This window comes from Pteropus alecto, unplaced genomic scaffold (assembly GCF_000325575.1).
Source record: "Pteropus alecto unplaced genomic scaffold, ASM32557v1 scaffold78, whole genome shotgun sequence".
NCBI classification, from domain to species: domain Eukaryota; kingdom Metazoa; phylum Chordata; class Mammalia; order Chiroptera; family Pteropodidae; genus Pteropus; species Pteropus alecto.
The window spans coordinates 14,855,025-14,869,342 of record NW_006443124.1 but is presented as its reverse complement, the minus strand read 5'-3'; the positions used below and the strand labels follow the sequence as shown (position 1 = coordinate 14,869,342).

Here is a 14,318-nt window from a genome sequence, read left to right as displayed (position 1 = left end):
CTACTCGTAATTGAGAATTGTGTATTGAAATCTCAAAATATGATGAAAAACTGATCAATTTTTATCAATTTTTGCTTCATACATTTTGATATTATTAAATATGTACATATTTTTTATTTCTATGTGTTCATTAGGAATCAAATCATTATTTTTAAAGTGAAGTTTAATTGACATGACATCATTAGTTTCTAGTTTATAGCATAACGTGCAAAATGATCACCACAGTTAAGTCTGGTTAACATCGTCACCACACAGGTAGAAATTTTTTTTCTTGCAAAGAGAACTTTTAAGAACTGCTCTCTTAAAAACTTTCAAATATACAATATGGTGTTATTAACTATCGTCACCATGCTGCACATTACATCCCAGGACTTATTTATTTTATAACCGGAAGTTTGTACCTTTTGACCACTTCATCCATTTTGCCCTCTGGCAACCACCAAATCTGTTCTCTTTATCTAAGAGTTCAGTCTTTTTGTTGTTTGTTTGTTTGTTTATTTGTTTGTTTGGGGGGGTTAAGATTCCACGTATATGTCAGATCATAAAGCATTTTTTTTTCGTCTATTTCAGTCAGCAAAATGCCCTCAAGGGATGAGAGCATGTTGTCACAAATGGCAGTGTTCTGGGGTGCGCGTGCGTGTGTGCATGTGTGTGTGTGCGTGTGCATACACCACAATTTCTTTATCCATTTACCCATCAACAGACACTTAGGTTCCTCTTGTCTTGGCTATTGTAAACAGTACTGCGGTGAACGTGGGTTGCAGACATCTCTTTGAGATAGTGTTATCATTTCCTTCACATAAATACCCAGAAGTGAAATTGCTGGGTCATAGGGTGGTTCTAGTTTTCCACAGTGGCTGCACCAATCTACAATCCCACCAACTTGGCATGAGGGTTCCTTTTTTCCACATCTCGCCAACAATTGTTATCTCTTGTCTTTTGGTGCTGGTCATCCTAACAGGTGTGAGGCGATATCTCATTGTGGTTTTAATTTGCATTTCCCTGATGATTAGTGATGTTGAGCATTTTGTCATATGTCTATTGGCCATCTGTATGTCTTCTTTGGAAAAATGTCTATTCAGATCCTCTGCCTGTTTTTTAATCATACTGTATGTTTTTTGCTATTGAGTTGTATGAATTCTTTATGTATTTTGGACATTATGTCTTTATCAAATATATGATTTGCAAATATTTTCTTCTATTTGGTCGATTGCCTTTTCATTTTGTTGTTGGTTTCCTTTGCTGTGCAGAAGCGTTTAGTTTGATGTAGTCCCACTTGTTTGTTTTTGTTGTTGTTGCCTTTGCTTTTGGTATCAAATCCAAAAAATTATTGACAAAACCAATGTCAGAGAGCTTACCATCTATATTTTCACCTACGAGTTTTATGGTTTCAGGTCTTATGTTCAAATGTTTATTTTAAGTTAATTTTGCTGTATGGTGTAAAATAGTGATTCGGTTTCATTCTTTAGCATGTGACTGTCCAGTTTTCCAAGAATTGAATCTTTTATCATATGGAATGATCTTTTCCATTACTAATAATGATTTTGATCTTAAATTTTACTTTATCTGATATTATAAAGCTACTCCAGCTTTCTTTCGGTTATCATTTACCTAACATATACTTTTCTACCCTCCTACTTTCAGCCTTCGTGTGTGCTCATGCTTTAGGTGTTTCTTTTAACCCTTATATATCTAGAATTTGGCTTTTTGTCCAAATCTATTAAAATTTGATTTTAAAATGACTTTAGACAATTTAAATTTAACATAACTTGATAAAGTTAGGCTTATAAACAAAAACATATTAATTTATAATTTCGGTTCAATATATTTTTCTCTTTTAACCTTTCCTATTTTATTTAAGTATCTGTATTAGAAGTATTTCATCCCAAATTATTTTCAATGCAAGACTTTATATTGCAAACCTTTTGACGTCTTGTGTGCCTAAGAATATTTTTATCAAGCCCACATGTTTAAATATTTTAGCTAAATATAAAATCTAGGTCCTAGTTATTTTCCTTAAGTACTTTAAAAATATTTTCCATTTTTACCTTGCATGCAGTGTTGCTGTTGAAAAAGCTGAAGTCACTGATTCTTTTTTAGTTTGGATATAATTCACATACTATAAAATTTACTCTTTCAGATACAAATTCAATTTCAAATTAAATACAATTCAGGGATTTTTAGTATACTCCCCAAATTGTGCAACCATCACTACTATCTTAATTCCAGAATATTTTTATCACCCCATACCCATTAGCAGTCACTCTCCATTGCCTTCTCTCTATGAATCCTGACTCCCTAACCTTCTTTCTGTCTTTATGGATTGGCCTCTTTTTGACATTTCATATAAATGGAATTACACAACATGTGACCCTTTGTATCTGGCTTCTGTCATGTGCCACAATGTTTTCAAGGTTTATCTATGTTACTGCATGAATCAGTGCTTCATTCCTTTTTATGGATGAATAGTATCCCATTGTGTCTCTGCCACATTTCATGTATCCATTCTTCAGTTATTGAGCATTTGGATTGTTGCCCTGTCTTGGCTGTTATGAATAATGCTGCAGTGAACATTCACCTACAGGTTTTTGTATAGACATATGTTTTCAGTTCTGTTGAGTGTATACCTATGAGTGGGATTGCTGGGTCATATTACAACTCTAGGATTAACTTTTTGAGGAATAACACTTTCCCAAGCAGCTGTAGCAGTTTACTTGCCCACCAGCAATGTATGAGTTTCTCCATATCCTCACCATCATTTGTTACTCTGTTTTATTATCGCTATCCTAGTGAGTGTTAAGTGGTATCTCACTATGATTTGCATTTCCTCTATGGCTAGTGATGTCAAGTATCTTTTCATATCTTTTCATATGGTTATTGACCATATATTTACATATACTGTTTGTAAAAGGTCTAGTCACATCCTGTGCTCATTTTTTAATTGGGTTGTTTTTTTCTGTTGTGTTATAAGAGTTCTTGATATATCCTAGATACTAGATCCTTATCAGATATGATTTGTAAATATTTTCTCCCATTATCTGAGTTGTCTTTCACATTCATGGGTAGAAGCATAAAAGTTTTTAATTTTGGTTAAGTCCAATTTATTTTCTTTTTGGTTGCTTGTGCTTTGAAGTCATTTCTAACAAACTATTGCCTAATCAAAGGTCTTAAGACTTAACCTTTGTTTTCTTCTAAGAGTCTTGTCGTTTTAGTTCTTTCCTTTAGGTCTTTGGTAAATTTTGAGCTAATTTTTTGCATATGGCAGGAGGTAGTAGGTAACTTGACTCTTGCATGTAAATACCCAGTTGTCCCAACACCATTTGCTGAAAAGACTATTCTTATTCATTGAATAGTCTTGGCACCCTTGACAAGAATCAATTGACCATAAATGTATGGGTTTTATAGGTTTATTTCTGGACTCTTAGTTCTACTCCATTGATCGAATATCTATCCTTCTGATAGTTGCACACTGTCTAGACTATTATACTTTGTAGTATGTTTTGAAATTAGGAAATATGTGAACATTATTTTGGCTATTCTGGGTCCTCTGCATTTCAATATGAATTTTCAAGATCAACTTGTCAGTTTTTACAAAATGGTAGCTTGGATTTTGATAGGAACTGCATCAAATCCATAGATCAACATGGTATCGCCATCTTAACAATATTAAGCCTTCTAATCCATGAGCATAGCATCTGTCCATTTACGTAGGTCTTTTATTTGATTCAGTGATATTTTATGATTTTCATTGTAAGTCTGGAACTACTTGTGTTAAATTTATTCCTATTTTACCGTTTTTCATGCTTTTGTAAATGGAATTTGCTTAATTTCATTTTCAGATTCTTCATTGCTAGTGTAGAGAAATACAATTGATTTTTGGACATTGGTCTTGCATTGTGCAACCTCACTGAATGCATTTATTAACTCTAATAGTTTTTTGTGGATTTTTTATAATTTTCTGTGTACAAAATCATACCATCTGTGAATAAAGATAATTTACTTTTTCCTTGCCATTCTGAATGCCTTTTCTTTCTTTTTCTTAACTAATTGGCCTAGAACTTCCAACACAACATCTTGTCATGTTCCTGATCTTAGAGAAAAACATTCAGTCTTTCACTGTTAAATATATTATTATTTGTGAGTTTTCTTTCGTAGATGTGTTTTCTCAGGTTGAACCATATTTTAGTTTTCCAGTGTTCTTTGTTACTTATTTCTGGTTTCATTGATATGGTAGAAGATACTTTGTGATTTCAAGCTTGTTAATACATTAACACATTTTTTATGGCCTAATGTATACATATATACATGCACTTGAGAAGAGTATTTATTCTGGTGGGATTGTTTAGATTTGGGGATTTTTGTGGGTTGTTTTTTTTTTAAGTATTCTGTATATGTTAGGTCTAGTTGATTTATAGTGTTGTTCAAAGTCTTCTATTTTCTTGTTGATCTTCTAATTGTTCTCTTATTTAAAATGAGAATGAACTCTCCAACTATTGTTGAATCTTGTATATCTCCTTTCTGTTCTATCAATTTTTGTTTTATATATGTTGGTACTTTGTTAAATGCATACATGTTTGTAACGGTTATATCCTTTTGATAGGTTGACTCTTTTATCATTATAAAATGTTTATGTTGCTAATAATAATTTTAATCTTCAAGTCTTATGTGTCATTAGTACAGCCACACCAGCTCTCTTGATTACTGTTTGCATGGTATTTCTCCACCCTTTGCTTTCAACCTACTTGTCTTTACCAGTGTTCCTTTATTTCTTCATTCATTTCAGCCTAAATAGCATTATTATTTCATGTAAAGTAGATCTGCTAGTGACAGTTTTTCTCACTGCCCTTGGGATTTGAGGGCAGCTCTGCTGGGTATCTGACATGCCCCCTGTCCTCTGGCTCAGTTTGGGGGCAACCCGGTGTCCTGCGCCGTGGGGCTGGCCGTCCTGGATGTCTTGGAGAAGGAGCAGCTGCAGGCCCACGCCGCCCATGTGGGCAGCTTCCTGATGGAGCTCCTGGGGCAGCAGAAAGCCAAACATCCCATCATCGGGGACATCAGGTGAGTCTCAGGGCAGCAGTCACTACCCACTAACCAAGCACCTGCCAGGGGCCTGGCATCGTTTATCTCCTAACCAGCTAGAATAGTGGGGCTTTTCTCCTCCACTCCCCAGGGAAGAACTGAAGCACTGGGCAATGGCACTTCTAGAAAGGGAAAGCCAGGGTTAAATTGCTCTGACCCCTAACCTTTCCTCTGCCTACACCAGGGACCCTCCCTTCGCAGTTATTTCTCAGACCTGTTTCACCCCCTCTAAGGGTCCCTGCGGCCCTTGGCCTCCCCAGGCAGAGGTTCAAGCCCTGGTGGAATTTTCGATGGGATTTGGCAGAGGCCCAGGCACAGAACACATGCCAGGCCCTTAGTCCCTCAGTGCTGGCCTCCTGAGATGTCACCTCCTGCTGCAGGGGTTTCGGGCTCTTCATTGGTGTGGATCTGATCAAAGATGAGGCCACGAGGACACCAGCAACCGAAGAGGCTGCCTACTTGGTGTCCAGGTACTTTTTCTTGAAACAAGTTGCCTTTGCCCTGTGTGGAGGGCCCAGATGGGGCAAGCACCCCGCTCTTGCTTCTCCTGTCCTCTCAGGCACTCTGGGCCCACAGAGGGTGGACTAAAGGTGGCATCAGGCTTCTGAGGTGGGAAGGGGTGGCCAGTCTGATCCATGCATCCCCTTGACTGAGGTCCACAGAGGAAGAAAGTGCCTGGCAGCAAAGCTTTCAGCCTGAGCAAGAACACCAGAGCTCTGGGGGCCTCAGACCCTGGCTGCCCAAAGGAAGTGACCTCTCCGGGGCTACACCAAGGACTGTGGCAGAACTAGACTCTGGGCTCCCAGACAACAGGTTGGGGGATGGACAGGACCCCTGCTCCTCATTGGGTGGGGTGTGTCTGGACGGATCAGCATCTCAGGAATCCCAGTCCCAAATCACGTTCTTTCATTTGAACCCAGGCAGGGCCTAAGCCTAGGACCCTTCCCCTTCCTGTTTATTCCCTCTCCATTCCCCACTCCTGCCCTCTTACCCCACCTCAGAAAACCCTTCTAGTGTTTGATGTGTGTCCTTATTCAGATTGCGAAGTGTGCGCCGTTTAGAATTCACATAAACAATCCGTAGTGATGTAAATCTTTCTCTCCATGAGGTTTTTTGAGACTGACTCCTCCTAAGTAGCTGTGCAATCCCTGCCTTTTCTCTGCTGGTCAGGCACTCTGCCAACTCACCCACCCCTTTCCCTAGGGAGCCTCCCCGGACTCAGGAACCCAGCATGGTCTTTGGGGAAGGAGTCAGAAACTAGGGGCGGGTAGTCACCCTGCTAAGGTGGCAGAGCTGGATTTGAAGTCTTGATCTGTTCTTTCTAGTCATACCAGGAAGAACAGGATGGGAGCCAGAAGGCAGACTGAGGACACCCAGGCTCCTGGCGAGACTTCGAAATAACAAAATGAATAGAAAAGAATGGGAGTTGGGAGTCAGAGTATAAATACAATCACACCAGACCCTCTGTGTCCAAAATACCTTCCTAGGTTGTGTAAATGTGGAATAGTAAAAGTGATTCTTAGGTACAGATGAGAATATCGAGGATAGTCATCTTCCTAAAAAGAACTGGAAGTTAAAACCAATACCCTGTCTAGGACTGGAAGGTTACCTGTGTACAGGGAGCAGGGAAGTGACTGAAGCTAGGTCACCGTGCTGTGTAATGTTTGACATTGACCATATGTATAGAAAAATAAACCACACACATCACACAAATCATACTTAAAATAGAACTGCAGGAACGGGTGATACAAGCCCCCTGCTCTGGGAGGCAGCAAGCTCAGGGCCAGGTGCAGGGCACCCAGACAGGGGCCGTTGATGCCAGGCCACAAAGGATGGGCAGTTTAGCAGGCGGGGAGCCAGTCCTGTGTTCTGGTGGGATGGCCTGTGGCGGGCTCCAAGAGCAGTTTAGCTGGAGCCCTGGCCACAAGGTGGAGGCAGGCCTCCAAGGCTGGGGGGCAGCAGGGCCCTGTGATGCTTGTCCTCCTATTCTACAGGCTGAAGGACAACTATGTTCTGCTGAGCACTGACGGCCCCGGGAGGAACGTCCTCAAGTTTAAGCCCCCTATGTGCTTCAGCTTGGACAACGCGCAACAGGTGGTGGGAAAGCTGGATGCCATCCTGACAGGTGAGCTTGAAGCCCAAGGGACAACTGACCATATCCCTAGAGTCCAATATGGAGCAAGGAGCTGAAGGAGAGGGGTCCTATTGGCCCAGGGCTCCCCATTCCTGCCTGTGCCGGTGAGAGCTGAGCCTCCACCCCCCAGCCTGGGCAGGCAGCACCAAGGGGTGCGGGGCAAGGGAGCAGGGCCAGCCCAAAGGCCACTGTGAAATGATCGCAGCTTTGTGCTTGAGGCTAAGGTCACCAAAAGCTGCTGAGCAGCTGAAATGAGATTTACACCGAGGTCTGACAAGAACACAAAATGAAATTCCTCTGCACATTCCCAATCACCCAGGACCATCAAAGCCAGCCCAGGGTCTCCCCTCAACCCACTACTAGAAATCTGTAATTACTGAATTGGATGCTGAATGCAGGATATGCTGTGCCATCAAAAGCTCAGTGGGGACCCAAAGTAGGCAAAGTCCTATCTTCTGGTAGAAATCAGAGCAGCCCTTCTCTGTCCTCACCTGAGCTTTTTCACTGCTGGCTCCAGGGCTCTGAAGCTGAGGGCCAACCCCTACTGGACATAACTGGAGGTGACATAGGACCTGAGGAGGCAGGGAGGCTGACTGAGCCCAGAAGTCCAGTTGAGCCTGAGTCTTGGGAAACCTGAGGGTTGGCTTTGTCCTTTGGGGTAATTGTTACTGCCCCTGTGGCTAGTGATCCATATACATGGGTAAAAGGTGGTAGTAGGGGCCTTCAGCCTTCACCTGAGGTTAACTAATCTCTGGTTTTTTCCCAGACATGGAAGAAAAAGTAAGAAGCTGTGAGACTCTGAGGCCCCAGCCCTAAGGCAGTACTTTCCTTCCCCCCAGGTGAGTGGGCCACAACTAGGTTCCTTAATGTTAGCAGTGGCTCCTTCACTCCAGCAACCCAAACCTTTTTGATAAATATGTTGTTCCAATCCAAGTGATGTTCCCTTCTCATAGGTTAGTTTCAACCCTGGGAGGCAGCTCTGGCTGCCCTGGGCCCTCTCCACCCACCAGAGAAAATCTCCAAAATACTTAAGTGTTTGATGCTTGGGGCAAGATGGCAGAAGGTTTCCTTCTAGAGGGCAGGGAACAAACTCCCATTACCAGACTTTGTTCACTTAGCACCCCAGCCAGCTGCTGCCATCGGACTTGAGGTGCCCCAATCCAACAGCAAATAGGCGCTGTCAGAGCAGGGTGTTACATGCCAGCCAGGAGGGGTTACCCTTGTCTGTAGGACAGTCTCATTTCCACTGGTATTCCAGGGTACCCACAGAATCCCACTACCCAGTGTACCACCTTCATCCCAGTGAACAGCTGCCTTAATCTCTGGGCCATGTCCTTCCTTTAAAGGGGCTCAAGTCCCAATTCATTAAAGGAAACTAAGAGGGTGATGTGGCAACAGGCCACAAGCTCAGAAAGCTCTGGAGCACATGGCCCCACCCCTCTCAGCATATCCCACACACACCCAGGCTTGGGGGTTTTTACATTTTTATTTCAAAAGCTTGGATAGCTTCAATATCCAGGTCGTGGCAAAATCAGGACACGTGTAAAATACCTTACAATACATTAGATTCCCAAAAGGTACCAAAAAGTACAGTAAAATTAACACTTCCATTACAGGAAATGTATGACACAAATAATATAAAATTAAAAGGTGAAAAAAGGTGACACTGGTTTTCCTAAGATAGACCTCTTTACAACCAGGGTCCACAGGTCCAGGCTGCAGGGCGGCAGTGGGAAGCAGACCCTCCCATCTGGTTCTGGTCTGACCAGGAATAAAATCAGCCCACAGTGCCGTTCTGGCCTGAGACACCACACGCTGCCTAAAACAACTAGAGCTCTGGAAATAGTAAACAGGAGAGTGATTTCCAGGGGGGAAATTTTAAATAAGATGCACATGGGACAGGCCATAGAAAGGATGCCAAGTTAAATTTGGTACATAATTGTGTTCACTCGATATCCAAACAAAGCGTGTGCAGTTGGTCGGGCACTCCTGCCGAAGCCTCAGTATGGCTTGTAGTTATTCTGATGGCCGCCACGTCGCTGGCTCTTCCCGTAATTCGTACTACCCTGACCTAGGGACAAGAATAACAATGATAGCAGCTGGGCTTACTGAGCACTTACTTACCCCTGTGCCAGGCGCTTGACTCCTCACCAGAGCAAACTCCCCTGGGGCAGGCCACAAAGCCTGGCCCGTCCGACTCCAAAGCCCCTGCTGCCAGTAGCCCCTGCACTGTCTGTCCTGCCTCCCAGGTGGGTGAGTGGATGGGCCTCCCTCTCTCCTACTTACTGTAGTCGTAGCCGGGGCCGTAGCCGTAATAGCCATAGGGCGAGTAGTCGTAGCCGCCATAGCCGGGCCCGTAGCCCTGCTGGTAGCCGTAGCCCTGGTTCCAGTAGTTGCCGTAGCCCTGATTCCAACTCTGACTCTGACCTGTGGGGGGAGCAGGGCACAGGGGCCCATGGACCATTTAGCACACGCAGGAGCTAGGATGGAGGAAATCCTGCCCTTTGGGTGGCGGGGTTACTATGGCAACTCAGAGGTAAAAGCCAAGGGGCTGCTGTCCTAGTACACGGGGCCCTGGGCCCGGCACCTGAGACCCAAGAAGCAGAGCTAAAGACCGGACAGAATGGAACACTAACTTCACTTAGGGCCACAGAGGCAGGAACTCACTCTCACTCTAATCGCCCCCTCCTTCTCTGGCAGCTTGGCCTTAAGAGAGTTCAGGCTTTGGAGTCAGAGGGGCCTGGGATGGAAAGAGCGCGCCTGGCACAGCCCTGCCCTACGTTCTGCCCACCCACCCATGACTTAGGACTCAGACTCAGGACAGCCAGAGCCCAGCAGGCCCCCCGCACCCCTCAGAGTGGGATGTAAATGCCCTGCTGCCCTGGGGCCCCAAGCCGCATGGGAAATAGGGGTGGGGCTCTTCCACTCCAAGCAGCAGCAGCAGCAGCAGCAGCAGCAGCAGCAGCAGCAGCAGCAGCAGCAGCAGCAGCAGCAGCAGCAGCAGCGCCTGGACCCAGGAAAGTCATTCCTGTTCCTGCCCACCTTGCCACATCAGAGGCCAGAGTGAGCCCTGGAGACAGGCACCAAAGCTCCATGCAGGCAGGGAAGCCAGACCCATCTTCATCCGGGGTCCACTCACCTCCACTTCCACCACCACCACCGCTGCCTCGGTTCCCTCGGTTTCGGTTTCCGCGGCCCCCAGAACCATACTGCTGCTGTTGATAGACCTCTTTGGGCTGGGCCACCTTGATTTCACACTGAAAGCCAAGAAGACAGGAGTCAGGCCACTGAGACAAGTTCTGGGCAGGGACTATGCACAAAGACGACTAACAAACATTCAAATGGCAGATCTCGTCCATCTGCTCAAAAACAAACTACGCTGTGGTGAGAAACCACACGGGGACTAGCAACTCTCAAACCATAACCAAAACAGACAGACCAAAACTTATACTAGGGCCCTGCTGGCTCAAACCTTTCCCCAGAGAAGGTACTGGGGATGGATAGAACCCCAGGTCTGCTGGTGGCCACCCTGGGGCAGCTCCATGTCAAACCAGGAGAGGGACAGCTGAGCCAATGCCAGTCCAGTGAAGCAAAACACACCAGGTGTCAGGCCTGGTGCCACCTTGGTCCTACTGGGCAAGGGGATCAGAGGCTTCCCAAATGTAAGGCCTTAGAATAAAACTTTGACTTTATTTTATTTTACAGAAGAAATGAAGCATCCCACTCAAATTTGTAGTGATGACTCTACCTCCAACTTACAGAGGAAGAAAGCCACTGAGGCTCAGAGCCACATTTCCAGGAGGCCATACTGCTTCCCCTACTCCCCCAACCATTAGTCTGTTGTTGGGACAAGCGAAGCCTATGTCCCCTCAGAGCCAGGACCGAGTCACTTTCCCCTTTGCTCAAAAACTTGCCCACTGTGGGCGGGGGTAGGGTCAGGGACCTGCCACTGCTCCCACTTAAATCGTAAGTGTATTTTTTAAAGAAAAGTCCCCTAACACATACTCTGCCCCCATTAAGAACAGTAAAAAAAAAAAAGTTTCATGTAAGATGTCCCCATATAAGCACACTCCCATAAACTGAGAAATGACCCCTACACCAAGTGATGCAATCTGTTTTCTACTCTACTGAAATAATGCTGAATACAACTAAATACACTATTTCAAGACCTACTACCAAGTTTGACTAAATGATGCCCTAACAAATTCTTCCTGCCCACTTCCCATTATAGCACACAGGGAAGGCCTCTCTGTCACTGTCCTCTGGGCTAAGGGATGTCTTACTCAAGGGCCCCTAGGAGCCAATCTCATTTTACAAGAAACTTAAAGGCCCAATCCAGTCTTTCCAAATTCCCGGCCTGAATATTGAGGTTTCCAAGAGCCGCACCCAACCTGTCCCACCATATCTGCCTGCCACTCCTGCTGAGAGCCTGCCACGCCCTGCCAGAGTTAAGCTACACCCAACTCCCAACAGCTACCTAGAGAATGACTACTTGAAGTATGAACTACCCTCTCTCCTGACCCAAGTTCAAAGGCAACAGTTGCACTTCTCACTACACAGAACTGTGCTCATTAGAAGGCAAAATTGGCCCTAGGTACAAGTGGACCAGGACCCTCGGGGGCTCTTTGGGAAGGATCTTGCTGGAGTGGGGATGACAAAACCAGTGTCTTAAAGGGATGGAGCCGAATAAAGATTTGGTTGTGGCAGGATAAGACAGGAGAAAAGCTCTGCAGCAGTATCCACAGCAGCAAAGACTTCGCCGAGCAAAGAAATAGTGAATGGCAGAAGTTCTAGTCTTCTCAGAAAGTAACTGTGGCCTTTATATACCTTAAGACTCTAGATCCAGAATGCCTTGACCTCCAGCTTAAAATCAGGAATCCAAGGGCCAGCCCCGCTCAGCATGCTTACTCCATCCCAGAGAAGCCAGCCAACCGAACCTCCCCTTCCTCCCACACATCCTGTGTTCATTGCCAGTCCTGCCAGCCTAGGAGCACCTCAAAGGATGGGACCACCTGTCCCAATCAGGCAATGAGGTCCTACTACACTGGAGAGCTCTTGGAGGTAGCCCGACCCAAGCCACAACTGCAAAGACCAGCCAGTGGCAAGAGGCCAGGCATGCAGAGCTGGAGATTCCTTACCTTACTTCCACTGATGGTATGGAACTTTTTCTCTAGAACTTTCTTCACAGGTTCCTCTTCTTTAAAGGTGATGAAAACAAAGCCTCGTCTTTTGTTTGACTTTGGATCCACTGGAAGCTCAATGGCCTCAATCTATAAACAGAGGCAAAGCTCAGAACCAGTACCCCCAACCCCGGGGCCCTCAGGGCACTGACAGAAGAAAAGGCCAGAATGAAAAGGCCTCACTGGAGGACTCCAGCCAGCCAAGGATGCTAAGGACGCCAAGGACCAGGGCAGCTGGCAGGCAACTCTTGGGGCCACACACTCACCTCCCCAAACTCGCCAAAGTACTCTCTTATCTTCTCCTCGGTGGCTTCAGGATTCAGACCCCCCACAAAAATTTTCTTTACTGGGTCCTTCTTCATGGCCATGGCCTTTTTGGGGTCAATGACACGGCCATCCAGCCTGTGCTCTTTCTGGTCTAAGACCTGTTCCAACAGAAAGGAATCAAGCTCTAACTCAGCGAGATGACCCTGCACAAAGCCCTTCTCTTGGAGATATAAAACTTAAGACACAAGTAAGCAAAATGTGTCTCATCCCCTCCAAACTCTACTTTCAACCTGACCTGCCAACCCAGTCTTCCCCAAACTTCAAGTACAGTTGCTCTCCCTATAAATCAGTCCTCACCACCTCCAGATTTTGCCCATGCTGTACTGTAGCCCCATTTCCCGCCCAAGCAGTCCCAGATTAAGGCCTAACTGCAGAAATAAAGCAGCAGTGATCGAGAGCACAAGCTGGAGCTGGGCTGCTAGAGGTAGATCCCTCACTTCCCTCTCTTAACTGTGTGATCTATTGAGTCTTAGTCTGCTTTCTGAAAAATGGGACTAAAATAATGGGCTTATCTCATAGCAACCTTGGACTCTTCTCTAGTCCTCACAAGATAGTGTTTACAGTATCCAGAATAGGCACAAAAAGATAATACATATCCACTATCGTCTTCTTGGACCACTCCAGCCCATACTCACTCCCACACTTAATCTGTATTTTTAATCCCTTCAAAAACAACAAAGTTCACCTCTGCTTTTCCCAAAGTACTCATCCATGTGCAAAACAAACTAATCATGCTCTATCAGCAGTGTCCGCCTAGAACACCTCCTAGAACAGTGATATAAAGTATCCCCGCTTACCTTTTCCACACTCGCTGAATCTTTGAAGAGGATAAACCCAAACCCTCTTGACCGGCCAGTGTTGGGATCCATCTTTATTGTACAGTCAACGACCTCTCCAAATTTGGTAAAATAATCCTTTAGATCCTTTTTGCTGGTATCCCAGCTCAGGCCACCAACGAACATTTTTCTGAAATGGTAGGGTGAGACACATGGCAACAAGCTTTATGAAAAAGCTGAGATTTGAGAAAGACTAGCCCTGACAAAGTTTCCATTGAAAATATTATAAACGAAGCCACCATCTGAAACAAAGTTCTACCCCCTTGAGGGCTCTACCTTCCGAAGATGTTAAACCTCCACAACCCTCCCAAACTCAACCTTAACCCTATCAAAGCTTTAGGAGACTGCACCCCCAGACTACGCGAGGGAAAGGAAAGCCATCCTGGCCAGGGGTACAGGCTCTGAGCACTCGCAACTGTAAGTAATTTGTGTAAACCACCACATATCAAAAGGCTATATCGCCCCTGCTAGTCTCCGCCACCTCGGAGAACTCGCTCTCAAACAACTCGCGGCTTCCGGGTGCTGAGAGCGCCTTCAGATCATGACTCCGCCCTCAACAGGAGGCGGAGAAGGGAGGCCGCGGCCTTCGGCGCGCGCCAACTCCGCCCACGTAGCCCCGCGCTGCCTGGACCCGGTCGGCACCGGGCCTCAGCGCACTCCTCTTCCGGCCGGCCGCCCGGCCCCGGCCCCGGCCCCGCGCGAGCGGCCCTGGGGCGGCGCCAAAGTCGACCCAACAAACTCCTGCAAACTCGAATGCGAGTG

The 14,318-nt window shown here is 45.6% G+C and overlaps 2 protein-coding genes across 4 annotated transcripts in view; one reads left to right on the top strand and one right to left on the bottom strand.

Moving 5' to 3' along the window:
• The window catches only part of PHYKPL (5-phosphohydroxy-L-lysine phospho-lyase), a 19,765-nt gene extending 11,619 nt beyond the window's left edge, over positions 1-8,146 (top strand). The window contains exons 9-12 of one of the 3 annotated variants that reach the window (XM_025040628.1): positions 4,904-5,058; positions 5,460-5,549; positions 7,074-7,204; positions 7,980-8,146. In XM_025040628.1, coding sequence (XP_024896396.1) covers positions 4,904-5,058; positions 5,460-5,549; positions 7,074-7,204; positions 7,980-8,029 — 426 coding nt within the window. In that variant the 3' untranslated portion in view covers positions 8,030-8,146. Of the gene's footprint in view, positions 1-4,903; positions 5,059-5,459; positions 5,550-7,073 lie in introns of all 3 variants that reach the window. The other 2 variants (XM_025040627.1, XM_025040629.1) reach the window with 2 other exon arrangements.
• Positions 8,147-8,680: 534 nt separating this feature from the next.
• Positions 8,681-14,318, bottom strand: part of HNRNPAB (heterogeneous nuclear ribonucleoprotein A/B) — a 6,025-nt gene continuing 387 nt past the window's right edge. The window contains exons 2-7 of the mRNA XM_015597955.1: positions 13,518-13,686; positions 12,660-12,818; positions 12,352-12,483; positions 10,353-10,470; positions 9,500-9,640; positions 8,681-9,284 (exon numbers count right to left, since the gene is read on the bottom strand). Coding sequence (XP_015453441.1) covers positions 9,214-9,284; positions 9,500-9,640; positions 10,353-10,470; positions 12,352-12,483; positions 12,660-12,818; positions 13,518-13,686 — 790 coding nt within the window. The 3' untranslated portion in view covers positions 8,681-9,213. The remainder of the gene's footprint in view (positions 9,285-9,499; positions 9,641-10,352; positions 10,471-12,351; positions 12,484-12,659; positions 12,819-13,517; positions 13,687-14,318) is intronic.